The sequence below is a fragment of the Lampris incognitus genome, chromosome 4 (assembly GCF_029633865.1).
Source record: "Lampris incognitus isolate fLamInc1 chromosome 4, fLamInc1.hap2, whole genome shotgun sequence".
Classification (NCBI taxonomy): domain Eukaryota; kingdom Metazoa; phylum Chordata; class Actinopteri; order Lampriformes; family Lampridae; genus Lampris; species Lampris incognitus.
In genome coordinates this window covers 5429328-5443528 of record NC_079214.1, presented here as the reverse complement: position 1 = coordinate 5443528, position 14201 = coordinate 5429328, and the positions used below count along the sequence as shown (strand labels likewise).

General features: G+C 45.9%; 2 protein-coding genes across 2 annotated transcripts in view; one reads left to right on the top strand and one right to left on the bottom strand.

The window, feature by feature from the left end:
• Window positions 1-9536, bottom strand: part of znf821 (zinc finger protein 821) — a 41608-nt gene extending 32072 nt beyond the window's left edge. Inside the window, exon 1 of the mRNA XM_056278095.1 lies at window positions 9427-9536. Within this exon, the coding sequence (XP_056134070.1) occupies window positions 9427-9430 (4 nt within the window). The 5' untranslated portion in view covers window positions 9431-9536. The remainder of the gene's footprint in view (window positions 1-9426) is intronic.
• A 22-nt stretch (window positions 9537-9558) lies between these two features.
• The window catches only part of ap1g1 (adaptor related protein complex 1 subunit gamma 1), a 44476-nt gene continuing 39833 nt past the window's right edge, over window positions 9559-14201 (top strand). Inside the window, exon 1 of the mRNA XM_056278093.1 lies at window positions 9559-9716. The gene's annotated coding sequence lies outside the window, so the exon portion shown is untranslated. The remainder of the gene's footprint in view (window positions 9717-14201) is intronic.

Below are 14201 nucleotides of genomic sequence, written 5' to 3'. Positions count from 1 at the left end.
TGTTTCATCTCCATAGCAACATAGAAACTGTCTACTATAATAGAATACCAAAAGAGGGTATGAATTTTTAAACACAAGTGCATTCAGCTGAACCAGGAGCTCCTTTTTCCCGTACCGAAGACGCTTTAAGGAGATATCGAGCATTTTTTGCTGTTTGATTCAATGGGGAGCCGTACGGCGGGTGGCAGTATTAACGCCGACGAGTGAATAAACGGCGAGATGTTAATAAACGACACTAATCTGCAAAATGGAATCTCAAGTACATAACCATTTAGCCGAGATGCCTAAGGGATCGACTCGTCGTCAGAACCGTGAGGGTGATGGACTTACACATGGCCCGTCCAACATGGTGGGGACAATGCTACTCAAGTAAAGCAAATGGTGAGACGAGCCCGCCGACCGGCGTGCACACACGTTTGACTTAATTTACAGCCCAACCCCCATTTTCTCACAGACACGTTATAAGCTAGCACAGATCTCCATCCATGCTGCAGTCCCAAGGGAGGGCATATAGCACTTCTCTCTTGCGCTGTACCACCCACACACCGAACAGCCTGGCTCGTCCTCTGTCCTTCCCGTTTGTGTGGAGCTGTGACTGTTTCTATATCCATACCAGCAGCTCGGAGGGGGAGGACGCAGCCTCATACCAACGCAGCCCATATGTAGCTCGTTTAACCCTTTTCAATGCAGTCCTCTGCACGTCACCGTACCCAGATCTGTTGCAGTACTTTTAAATATTAAAAAAAAAAAAAAAAAACTTCACAGTTGGGCCTTGAGGACATAAATGAAACATGAGTGAGGCGGTCGCCGCTCGAGCAGATTCACCAGTTTAACGCTCGGCAGGCATCCCCACAAAAGAGCAGCCCTCTTCTGCTGAACTAAAATTAATGCCAGTTTAGAAAGCAATTTTACTCTCTCCCCTGCGCTTGCTCTCCAGTTAAATAGATCCGAGATGATAGAGCGAGATAGAGAGAGAGGCAGAGAGAGAGAGAGAGATCCTGACTCGAGTTACCGGAGACTGACAGAAGTAATTACAGTTCTGTTACAATCCTATGGTAATACACACTCTACTCTCTCTCTCACACGCACACACACACACACACACACAAAGTCCATGTCACAGGGAAAAAGCTATAATCTTGGGACCCCCCCCCCCCCCCCAGTCAAACACACACCGACTGGCGTTGTTATTCTGCGTTTTCCTGCCTGGGAGGAGGAGTCGATGTGTGAACACACTCCGTTTGGGCACTTTTTTTTTTCCCTGCGAGGAATCCCGGCATTCATTAGCGTTGGTTGAGCCGGTTGGAGGGTGTTGAACTATGAACTACTACAACAGGCCGGCTTCACAGCAACACAACCAATGATTGATGAGTGAGATACCCATCCCCTCCCCCTCCTCCGCCGGGCTCTGTCTGTACATCTGTCTCTTTCTCTCTCCTCCTCCTCGCTAGTCTCTGCCACTCTGATGTTATCTGCGAGTCTGTGTGTCTGTAGGCACAAGCAGGAGGTGACGCAGTGTCTGACTGAATCCAGACAAAGAGACAAACTCATCAGCCAACAGACATGGACGAGGGAGAGAGGGGAAGGAGGGAGGGGGGGGGGGCAAAACAAAACAGACAAAAGAGAGAATGCCAAAACTCTACTCAAACACCAAGCGATGGGGGTCCTGTTGAATTCAACCCTCCCCCAACCACCGTCCCCTCCGAAACACAGACAGACACACAGACAGACAGAAACACACACACACACACACACACACACACACACACACACACACACACACATACAAAACACTGTGTGAATCTCAAGGAAGTGCCGAGGCCCCTCTCCTACATCTCCGTCCAGACGCCATGTTGGTGTTCAGGAAGCCAGGAATGATGAAACGGAGACAGTGAATCAGTTCTCGTGTCGCCACACCGACAGTCGGACTCTTCCTTTTTAGGGGGACGGAGAGCGAGACGAACCCTTACTTCGGTTTACGAAGCCACCTTCTATCTCGCAGATCCTCTCTCGCGCCATCTAATCGACGAAGTTGCTGAAATTCACCAAACACTCAACCAAATCCTGTCTGAATGAACAGTCTGGACGGTCTGACTTGGACTCAGTCCCGGCACCACAGCACAGTACTGCCGGGTAAACATGCTGGTACCGCGATCTTACTTCATATTAATATTATTCAAAAATGTGATGTTTCAGAATCCTGTTGAGGTTCATCTCCTCCCCCCCCCCCTTTACTCCCCAGTTGTACTTGGCCAATTACCCTTTTTCTGTGCCGTCCCGGTCTCTGCTCCACCCCCTCCGCCGATCCGGGGAGGGCTGCAGACTACCAATGTCCTTCTCCGATACACGTGGAGTCACCAGCCACTTATTTTCACCTGACAGTGAGGAGTTTCACCAGGGGGAAGTAGCATGTGGGAAGATCCCGCTATTCCCCCCAGTTCCCAGAGGAGGCGCTAGTGCAGCGACCAGGACACATACCCACATCCAGCTTCCCACCCGCAGACACGGCCAAATTGTGTCTGTAGGGACGCCCGACCAAGCCGGAGGTAACACGGGGATTCAAACCAGCGATCCCCGTGTTGGTAGGTAATGGAATAGACCGCTACGCCACCCGCACACCCTTGAGGTTCATCACGTGTAACTGCTTGGCAATGTAAAGTAATGTATCAGACCAAAAACTAGTTTTCAAATAATACCCCCTCATATAGTTCACACGCCGTTCTGTGAGACATTTTAGGCAACAGATTCTCATTTATAGTCGACAGAGTTGTGTCTCATCATATGACATGTCCACACCTCATCTCAGTACAACACCACTAGAAGACGATGAATGATAATGTTGAGGGTTAGGCCCGGCTTTAGTTCACCGCGATCTTAACTGTCACGAACAGGAAGAGTTTGGGGCGGGATCATGAATCTTATTCTGAGGGTTTTGGGGGGTAACACCACATGTACAGGGTGTACGCACAGGACAAAAATCATCAACAGACCAAAAAAACAAAAAACAAAAAATTATATATATATTTTTTTAACACTGAACAAAACGTCAGTTGCATGAGAGTAAAAACTGGTAGCTGCAGAAATGTTGTGTTCATCTGAAAGAAAAGGAGACTTCCGGTGTTTTTTCCCAGTGTGGAAACGTGTGCGTCTCAGAAAAGTGGAAGAAAACAACCGTCCAGAAAAATAAAATAAAATAAAACTCACCAAAAGGCTGCAACACAGACAGCCACATTGTCTTTCTGTTTCTATTGTAAATTAACTTCAACCTCCAACCCTGACGGACTCAGACCGTGCATTGTTGTTTTTTTCTTTTTGGTTCGACATCAAACTTCAGGAGGCATGAAAACACGAGGAGGGAAAAAGCAGCACAGAAGCTTTAGACGTGAACACAAAGAAACGGCACTATTGTGTTATTGTCTGGAGCTCACTCTGTGTGTGTGTGTGTGTGTGTGTGTGTGTGTGTGTGTGTGTGTGTGTGTGTGTGTGTGTGTGTGTGTGTGTGTGCATGTGTGTCAGCCCGCCTGCTTGTCAGACTGTCTCCCTGCCTGTCTGGTCTGTCAGTCTGTCTGTCTGGTCTGTCAGTCTGGCGGAGTCGGCCATATGCGTGCATGTCATACCGCACCAGGAAGCCAGGTAAAACAATCGAGGTCAAGCAGAGCGAGAGAACAGAAACTACAGTTACAAAAACCCACAGGTGTAACCCAACCCCGCTGAAAGGGACCGTGCGGTTTTTTCCAGTCACTCTGAGAATCCAGGGTGAATTTGTCACTACTTAAATCTCATCAGTGTGTTTCTGGGCCCTCCGGAGGGGCTTCTGCCGCTCGAACCCGCTGAACATCGGTGTTACGGAACAGCCGCTGATCTCATTAGTGTGCAGGGATTACAACGGCTGCAGGTGAGAGATGTTTTTCAATGCCGCATTTAAAACCAACTATCTTTAGACGGCAGAGCTGCACCATAAACAACTTCAACAGATTACACACTATACCATAAACCCCTTTTCGTGGGCCGAGGTGTCTGGTAAAGGACGGCGTGCTGCGACGAGACGGGGGAGGTTTGAGGATGGTGGAGGATACTTAGAAGATAAACTGCACATTCACACCGGCAAAGATATGGGACACCTTAAGACCCGTAACAACCGAAACACACCTTACCTCGGAAAGCCAGAAACCGCATCTATAGCCAAGGATAGCAAGATGCAACCAGCTCATCCGGGAAAGGGGCGCCGCCGGACATCCAACTACAACGTCTGTCCTTCAGTTTTCTTGACAACCGTTCGTCCGATCGACTTTGCAGCGGGCGGGTGTATTGCTGAGGACCCAAGGAAGTTCGGCGTCGAGTGTGAAGTCGTCTGGATGAGCGGTTGTCGAGAAAACCCAACATACAGAGACGCCAACCACGCTGTGGGCCGTTGGCCTCAAAAATCAATCGTGAAAATATCAACCAAGTAGAAAAGGCACATCTTACACCCCACTTAGCTCAGCCTGCATAGGACCACTGCTCATCCTCTCTGGCCGTGTGTCACCTGTCAATCAAAACTGCAGCACGGCTTTCATTTATAATCTCGATCTGATGCGTTTGAGGCGACCTAAAGGAATGCCACCCAGACCCACAGCATGCAGGGGTTGGAATGTCTGTCTCGGTTGATAATGTCTTACGACTCACGCTTTACTGAGATTCGAAAATGCTCCGTTGGGGCAGACGTAGCATAAACAGCTTTCTGAAATTTATACAATATATACGTACACGCACAGCGGGGGAAAAAAATCCACAAAACCAGGGCATCCTCTAACCACTGGCGAGAGTGACTATCCTGACATATACAGACGAAGTACTGGAAAATAAATGTCACCGGGAGCCTTCAGAATCTAAACGACAGGCAGAGATTATGGCATACTGCCATAACATGAAATCCAAAAAATCAAAAATGGCCAGGAAACCAGCGTGTCTCTGCAAGTTTGTGCAGTTTTGAAGATCAGCGACGGCTTACTCTCATTCAAACCAGAATGTACATTACAGACTGATAACAGTGAACAACAAAACAGAAGTTTAACCGTGTACTTGGGCTGATATTCCTGGGGGGGGGGGGAACAAAATACTACAAAAGGGTCAATATGCCATACAGTACCTCTGAGACTTGCCAGGGGAAAACAAGCAAAGCTGAGGTTTTCCATTTAGCTTCACACTCCCTACATCAAGTAGACCTCAGGCTGTTAGACCCGCAGGTTGGTCAGGCTACAGCGCTTCATCCCCGGCAGCAAGCAGACTGACGCTACAAGCAGACCGCCAAAACGTGTCCAACCTGTCACAGTGGCGTGGCCACGTTTCTCCCCCGCGTACTGATTACAACATGCACATTTTCAGAAAGCCACGCGGTCCCTTTCCCAACAGCATATTTCAGCTCAACAACCCCCACGGCACGCATACTGATCGTCCCGACCACCACTGGTCAGTCGGGACGGAGCGTCAAACTGATCCCGGTCTGCTGCGTCCCCCCACCCGAGGACACGCGGGCTCTCCCTAGGCCACTACAGGGACAACAATGGACGTTTCTACAGCTGGCACCGCGTCGGACGGAAACCCGGGTTTAAAAGAAAGGCACCTGAGACGGCACCGGTACACTACCTGGGATACCTACAGTCAACTTTGAAGGGGTTGGTCTGTTTTCGCCGGGACATATTATTCGGTCCACTCCGGCTAGGACAACTCTCCGATCTCCCCAGATCCGCCGCGACTCCCCTCCTCCTCCGTCCCACCGAGGAGCGTCCCTCTTCCAGCGCGGAAAAGATGAAAAGCAGGAGCGCCGCAGACCGGACTGCGGACTAGCGGAGTCCGGGATGGAGCGAGGAACAAACGGGGTTGCTCGAAGAGCGGCGGAGCGCCGGCCGACCTCACATCACTCAAACACACAAAAAAAAAAACAACACAAAACGGGAAACACAGAACTGGCGGCGAGTGGCCCGAGTAGCAGTCACATGCTTGCCGTGGCGAAACAGCCGAGCTTCCGGTCCTCCGCGTACTGTAAAATGCGGGACTCGACAAGTCCGAGCCGCGATCCCGACGCACCGCAGCGCTGCACAGAGCTCAGCTGATCCCGCACAGGGGGGGGGGGGCAAAAAACACACAGCGCAAGGGATTGTGGGACGGCGGAGTCAACGTGCCAACCTGTGTTCTAGTGCTCCCAGTCGTCGGTGCAGGCTGGAGACCTGGACCACCACGACCGCCCTGGTGATCTATTAGTGCTCGTGTGCTGCTCACTAATCCACCCGTTATTATTTACCCCGCTCACGGTAATTAACGCACAGCTCCGGAGAGAGACGAGCAATTCATGATCAGACGCAAGCCAGCTGACCGAGAAGCGGCAGGGAGAAAGAAGAAAGTCTTACTCTGCTGCCCCGTCCTCACACAGGCAGGCAGGCAGGCAGACAGACAGGCAGGCAGGCAGGCAGGCAGGCAGACAGGCAGACAGACAGGCAGGCAGGCAGGCAGACAGACATGCAGGCAGACAGACAGGCAGGCAGACAGGCAGACAGACAGACAGACAGGCAGACAGACAGGCAGGCAGACAGACAGGCAGGCAGGCAGGCAGGCAGGCAGACAGACAGACAGCACACACACACACAACACACACACACACACACACACACAGACAGCAGAACAGATGGTCTGTCAGTCAGTCAGTTACTCAACAACCAACACTTGCAGCAACGTGAGCAAGGAAAAAAGCATCAAAAAGCCAGACACAATAATTCACCATCAGCCGAACGCCCCGTTACCTGGCGACTCCATAGTGGCTAATTAGTCTCCCCTTACACATGTTCTGGAACCGAGCCATATTTATACAGCCCTCTAGATGGTTCTCTAAAGATAGATGATTCTCTAAAGTTAGATGGTTCTCTAAAGCTAGATGGTTCTCTAAAGTTAGATGGTTCTCTAAAGTTAGATGGCTCTCTAAAGCTAGATGGCTCTCTAAAGCTAGATGGCTCTCTAAAGTTAGATGGTTCTCTAAAGCTAGATGGTTCTCTAAAGTTAGATGGCTCTCTAAAGCTAGATGTTCTCTAAAGCTAGATGGCTCTCTAAAGCAGATGGCTCTCTAAAGCTAGATGGTTCTCTAAAGCTAGATGGTTCTCTGAAGCTAGATGGTTCTCTAAAGCTAGATGGCTCTCTAAAGCTAGATGGTTCTCTGAAGCTAGATGGTTCTCTGAAGCTAGAAGGTTCTCTAAAGCTAGATGGTTCTCTAAAGCTAGATGGTTCTCTAAAGTTAGATGGCTCTCTAAAGCTAGATGGTTCTCTAAAGCTAGATGGCTCTCTAAAGCTAGATGGTTCTCTGGAGCTAGACGGTTCTCTGAAGGTAGATGGTTCTCTAAAGCTAGATGGCGCTCTAAAGCTAGATGGTTCTCTGAAGCTAGATGGTTCTCTGAAGCTAGAAGGTTCTCTAAAGCTAGATGGTTCTCTAAAGCTAGATAGTTCCTCTAAAGTTAGATGGTTCTCTAAAGCTAGATGGCTCTCTAAAGCTAGATGGTTCTCTAAAGCTAGATGGTTCTCTATGGAACTCCAGCCTGACGCCACACAATGAAACACACCTCTGCCCTCAAGTAGCGCGAGCATACTGACGTCAGAACGGGGCGCGTTGCTCACCGGCCATGTTGACACAAGCCACCTTTGGATTTCATCGCCATACAACTGTGATATTTATCTAAAAACACCCAATATGTCTTATCCTTATCTCACTTATTACTAATATTTAACTAATATCAACACAGTTTATGGTTAGTAGTTGTCATTTCAAATGGGTCGCTTTGATCCAACAGCACACATCTCTAACACAAGCTGTTACAGTATTAGTTTATTAGTGTAATTTAATAGTAGTACTAGTGTATAACAGTGTGGATGAAGTATATTACTATAGTACTTAATATTAGTGTATTTGTTGTGTAGTATTTAGGTATAAAACTACATAGCCAAGTATATTCTACATTGTAATTTGATAGTTGAAAAGTAGGCTGTAATAGTATGACAAAATTATATTAGCATAGTACTCAGTATTAGTGTATTTGTTGTGTAGTACACTACTGTAGTATTTAGGTATAAAACTATATTAGTAAAGTGTATTCTACATAATAATTGATAGTTGAAAAGTAGGCTGTAATTGCATGAATGAAGTCTATTAGTATGTTTGTAGTGTAGCATATTAGTTTAATGTTTTAGTGTAAAAGTATATTAGCATATTATAGTATAGTAAAGTATATTCTGTAATAGTATAATAGGTATATTGTTGCAGTATTATTGTAGGAGTATTAAAATGTATTGGTATAGTATAACTTAGGTATAATTGTTTATTAGTACATTTGCATAATTTATTAGCACGTCTGCTTCAAACTGGCAGCCACATACGACGTTCTCATTAAAAAACAAAAAAAGGAAATGATTGTGTTCTGTTCCGTCTATTCACATTCACTTGAAGTCAAGACAGATCCCAGATCAGCAACCAGCGCGTTAAGAGCACGCTGGCCTCAAACGAGCATCTGAATTCTCGCAGCTGCGTGCAATATGAAACACACCGTAAAGAAAAGTGAAATATTAGATGTAAAGATGATTTAAAGCATATTGTGATCCCGTGGTGAATTATTGTATGGCATCCGTCCTGCAGAGCAACAACCAAATTGCGAATGTTTTGTCTGTGTGTGGTTAATTGTATAAACGAACGGCAGCCACGTCAGATTGAAAAGTATATGCAGAGATGTACACAGTCAAAAAGAAAATATATTAATTCAGAATAGAAATGAAACATTATTGAACACTAAATGGTATGAAGAATAGCAAAGGAAAGATTGTACCATATTATAAAGGGTTTTTATAACCCTAATTAGTTATTTTTACCGTACATATATATGTGGTTATTTTGTATTTGGGTTAATCTGTTTCTATTGATTTTTTTGTTGTTGGTTATACTGGTTACTCACATCTCTAAGGAACATGTAGTGACAGGAGCGCCACCAGATGGCGCCAGAGAGCCGCCCGGGGAACGTCCTAACGTGACGCGCTTTCGTCATCGCGGACTGCCACGCGTGAGGCGTACAAGCCGCAATACGCCGTCGATACGGGCAAAAACCCATTATTCATCCGCAGCTCGAGGGAAAAACGACACCTCATCAAATATAACTCGGCTCGCGCAGACTCGAAGCCGCGGCGGTTTACAGTGAAATAAAGTGGGATGGGGATGGGAGGGGGATAAACAACGTTCAACCATAGCGGCGCCCTGCCGAAATCAGACTCGCGTAGGCAGCGACGGCCAAGCCTAGCTGCCATTAGCCAGGGCCTAACCTGCCCCCCTTTCTCAGCAGCTGCCGCGCAACGGCGGATGGGAAGCGAATTATACAGCAGCACAACATCACCCTCATCAATAAAACATAAGTCCGCCATTACCCATGTTGTCCGGTGTAATAGAGCATAGCCGGCGCAGGTGTTGGGAAGGTCTGCGTGGAGAAATCGTCTTGAGTTTCTTGCGAAGCGCAAACTTACGGCTGCGCAACGGAGGCGAGTCCGCGCCTCTTCGACCGAACCTCCTTGCACAGCGCGACGAGCCGTATCCCTCCGCCTGCGGGGTAGGTAGGTGCGCTGAGGCTCGAGCGGCCGCCATTTTGAATGTCTGGTCCGTTCCTCCCTCCGCTGCTAACAGAGAAGATTCTGGTTGTTTTCCGGCACCGTTACGGCCAGTAAGTATGATCCCGCAACAACGCCTCGGACGAGACGCGTACACAGAACAGCGTAACGCAGTCGTAACCGTCGGGGCTTTTCTGCGTCCTTCCGCGCTGACAGCCCATGTCTGCGGCGGTGCGCTGGAAAGTCGCAGGGGTAGTGTCCGTCAGCGGCTATGCTAACGCGGCTAGCAGAGCTAGCAACCAGGCTATGGAGGAAAGCTAGCAAACGTTACCCCCTCTGCTAGGCTTAAGGTGCTAAGCTAACCCAACGTTATCCGTATGCGCACTGTGCCGATGTGCTAGGCTAAAGGTATGAAGCTCGCCAATGTTAGCCGTACGCGTTTGTTTTGGCTAGCTAAAGAGGGGAAGCGGTTTAGAGTGAAAATGGATTCTGACGAGACGTTATTTGGGTTTAATTCGTCTCCGCTGGTCTTGGGTTTAGCTAACGCTGTTTACCTCTGCGCCGTTGGCATTCTGAGTGAGCCGAGCCGAGGGTGACAGGCTCGGCTAGCGTTTGTATCGCCAGCATACTCTGGCTAGCTTGCCAGTTTTTTTTACGCTTCCAGGAGGCCTCGACTGCAACAATGTCTTGACCATTCAATCAAACTTTATTTCAGTAGCACCTGTGCTTTGAGCAAAGCGCCCTTTCACAGAAAACACGTCGACGGGAAGAGGGTGGTGGCAAAAAGCGATGACAGACAAAATGAAATCCTCCGGCGAAGCAGGCGTTCTCGGCGGATACACGTCTAACTCATCTGGGGGTCAGGGATCCTTCCGTCTCTGGGGTTGCAACCCCTGTTCTGTTTTGGGGAGAGCAAAACCGAATTTTCTAGCACCCCCGTACCCTGTCCAGTTCGGGTTAGACTGGAACCCCGTATCGTCGGCCATGGCGGTGATGGGTCTCGAACCCACTCAGTTGCCTTCTGGCCAGAACGTGTTTTTATGCACGTTTTGAAGTATCGCATTAGAAACAATTTATGGAAACGGCAAATAAAAAAGTAAAAACAAAACCTCCCCAGTTTCGCAAAGAACGTTTTTACACTCACTTGAGGTGGGGTTTTTTTGCCTTTTTTCGGAAAAGAGTCAGTGCGCCAAGTGGGAGATGGAAACACCTTTGCCCAATAAGTTTTGACGTAGTGAACGTTTGACTCACGTGACTGATCAGCTGTTTCCGCTGTCGGTGTCTTCCCAGGTATTCCCATTAAGCCCATTTCTTTGTCTTTTTCTCCGGACAGCATGAAACGTGGCCAATAACAGCACATATGAAAGAACACTTACAACTTTCGGTAACACTTTAGTATGGGGAACATAAAAACACTTAATTACTAGTGAATTAGTAATGATCAAGATGTCACTTTAGTATGGGGAACATATTCTAAATAACAAAAACTTAATTTACAGTAATTTAACACTATGAACACTTGTAGTTTTGTGTGTTGTTATGTAAGAACAGACCATATTCATTAAGTGTTAGTAAGGGAGAATAACTCTTGTGGTACTACCACCTTATAAAGGCCATACTAAACAAAGCATATTGAGATGGTACTACTAATAAGCAATAATTCTGAGGTTATAGAGGGAAAACTCATAGTTAATGGCTTACTGGTTGTATAATAAGGCCATGCAGAATAAGGCATTAATGAGTACGTAAGATTGACCAATTGAGAGCCAATATGTTGCTAATTTGCATGCTAATAAGCACCTAATTAATGGTGACTACGTTCCCCATACTAAAGTGTTACCCAACTTTCTCAATTGACACACATACCTGAAGACCTCTCCATTTTCTCTCGTAGATGGCCAAGGCGACTGGTTTTGTTTCCAGTTCGCTACTTCTACTTCTACTCTGTTTATTACAGCCATGCTTAACGTAGCCTATACCGCCGACTTCTGACGAAACTACGCTTTGCATAGCCTAGTTTATTCCCTCCAAACCAGTTGATGCAAACACGCTTAATTCGCTTTTTTTTTGGGACATTTCAATAGCTCGCATAAAATTCACTTGACAATTAATGGAAATGCGGCTACTCACTTCCTAATTGACTTTCAGGTGCTGTGCCTCACCTGAAATGGCCACTGGTGCCTGTATCATGTCACCACTATGATGTAATTATGTTAACGGGGATTCTGTTTCTGTTGTATGTGTATTTACTGTTAGGGCTCAAAACAACCCTCGCCCGTATGATCAATAACTTCACTTTCTTTCTATATATCTCTGTTGGCTTGTATCAGTTCACCTTGTGCTGCTGTTGTAATGCCAGATGTGCACGACTTTGACTTTCCTGTCAAAACATCGGGTCAGGTGTCATTTGCACAAAGTGGGAATGCAACATTTCCTGTTTCAAATCCTATAGTTTTAACACGAGTTTAGGTAGTTATTGTAGTAAAACAATATGTTAATGACCTAGTATTAAGTGTTTTTTTTAAGTAATCTTGCTCCAACTTTTATATGAGGAGCGATCACATCAATTCAACCATCTCTTTGTCTAAGGTTCCCGGTGGATAAAACACAATTTTGTCTCTCAATGCTTTGGAAAGTACGGAAGCTAGGTAGAGAAGGCTACGAGGAAATGGGCAAATAGAGATGATGGGTCTCAGCTAGTGCTCTGACTCAAGCACAGACAGTGTGTGTGGCAAGCTGATTAGGGTTAAAGGTGTAAAAGTTTGCTGTATCATTTTTGAATAGCTGTTGATTAACTGATACCAAATATTTTTATATATTCCTACCTATGTGCCAATATTTTGCACTTGCACAGGGGGAAGCTGCCTTAAAACAGAATCCAGATATGTTATGATAAGGAGCTTTGATAGTTTAGGGAATCAATGATCATGAGCAACTGTTCAAAAGCTAAACCTCTGACAAATGTGATGTTACAAAAATTGTTAGCCTATAGCAGTTCTGTTGTCAGTTAAATGAATTCTAACTTGGCAGTTCCACCTATGACTCATGTGTTCTTGTTTGAACTCGTTAAATCAGCCATGTTTTACTTTGTAGAAGTGCTAGTTGTTACACATTGAAAAAACAACGTTGTTAGTAGGGTTAGGAATCTGAATCAGAAATACTTTATTCATCCCCGAGAGGAAATTGGGAAATGAGAACCAGTTCCAAAATTCCAATTCCAGTGGAATCATTAAGAAATTTTAATTTTGGTTTCTGCTTATCGATTCCTAAACGGATTTCGCTGGTACTAGTTTCAGTACCAGGACCTGGCTATCAGTCTTCACAGCTGCAACTATAGTCACGCGAGTTGAATGTATGCATATCTTCTTCAGAATCAGAATCCTTAAAATCCAAACGATGCCCAACCCTACTCATAATATCATGGCAGACGGACATTGTCATTGTCTTTGTAAATGATGACAGTGTCTGACATGATCTTGTGAGCTTCCCCATCAGCATCAATGTCATAGTCGTCAATATCAGAACTTGGACATAGGTTGTTTGTGTTTCTTCCCCATTTTCCTAACTCAAGAATGGACTGTCTAAAATCGTGCAGAATAGGGAATATGTTTTATGGAATTTTTCCACAGTAAAAAACAATATATGAGACCTTTTAAATATGTATTCAATTTACGCACTCCTAAAGCAAAGCTGTGTTGAATTATTTGCTTTGACACTGATGTACATGAGCGTAAAGGAGCTGAAAACCTGACATTTTGAATTCAGATGAGATTCATATCGACTCAGTTGTCAACTCTGATGATTGTGTAAATACTGGCAGTTGGCTTTTAAATTTCTTGCCTTGTCACATCTCTTTCTCCATTATATTCTCAAGAAGTATTATAGCCTACACTGAGACAGCATTTTTATTCGTACACAAGCCATAATGTTTTGTCACATGAGTCATCGTCTGTCCTTTGCTTATGCACTCGGCTCAGATAGATATGTTTAATTTCACATGGAGAATCGGTACAAATGAATCTGAATATGTACAGAAACCAACAGGTTAGCAGCGTATGTAACATTTCTTTGGATGGTAATTCATCCCTGTTGTATTCTGTGTGCTGTAGTCTGCTGTTTAGAGTAATTCAGTGCCAAGCACTGAGGAGAGCTGTTTACAATGAAAGGGATAGGGTGATCTGCTGTTATCATCTTTCGATTAAAATATCGCATTGAGTGCTTTGTTTAGCGTTGACGGAACAAGTGGCAAAGGAAACAGTGGCTTGGCAAATTGTATAGGGAAAGGTTTCTCTCAAATGGTGGTTTTATGTGGGTTTTTTTCCCCCTCTGTAAGCAGTCCGATGATATATTTTATCTATAAAGCGGTGGAGCCATTTGCTCACCAGTATGACAGCATCTGATATATTAATATCTACTGTTGGAATTATCATTAGAAAAGGCCTCATGGTATTAAGTAATCTTATATAGGTCCATTGTTAGGCTTACCCCATAGTTTAGTCTGTTTTGTTTGGATAATATTTCTAGTTCAATGCTTTTGACTACTCTCACAAGTAGACTGCTCCCTGTGGAAAAAGGAGATGTGGTATGGACACCTTCCC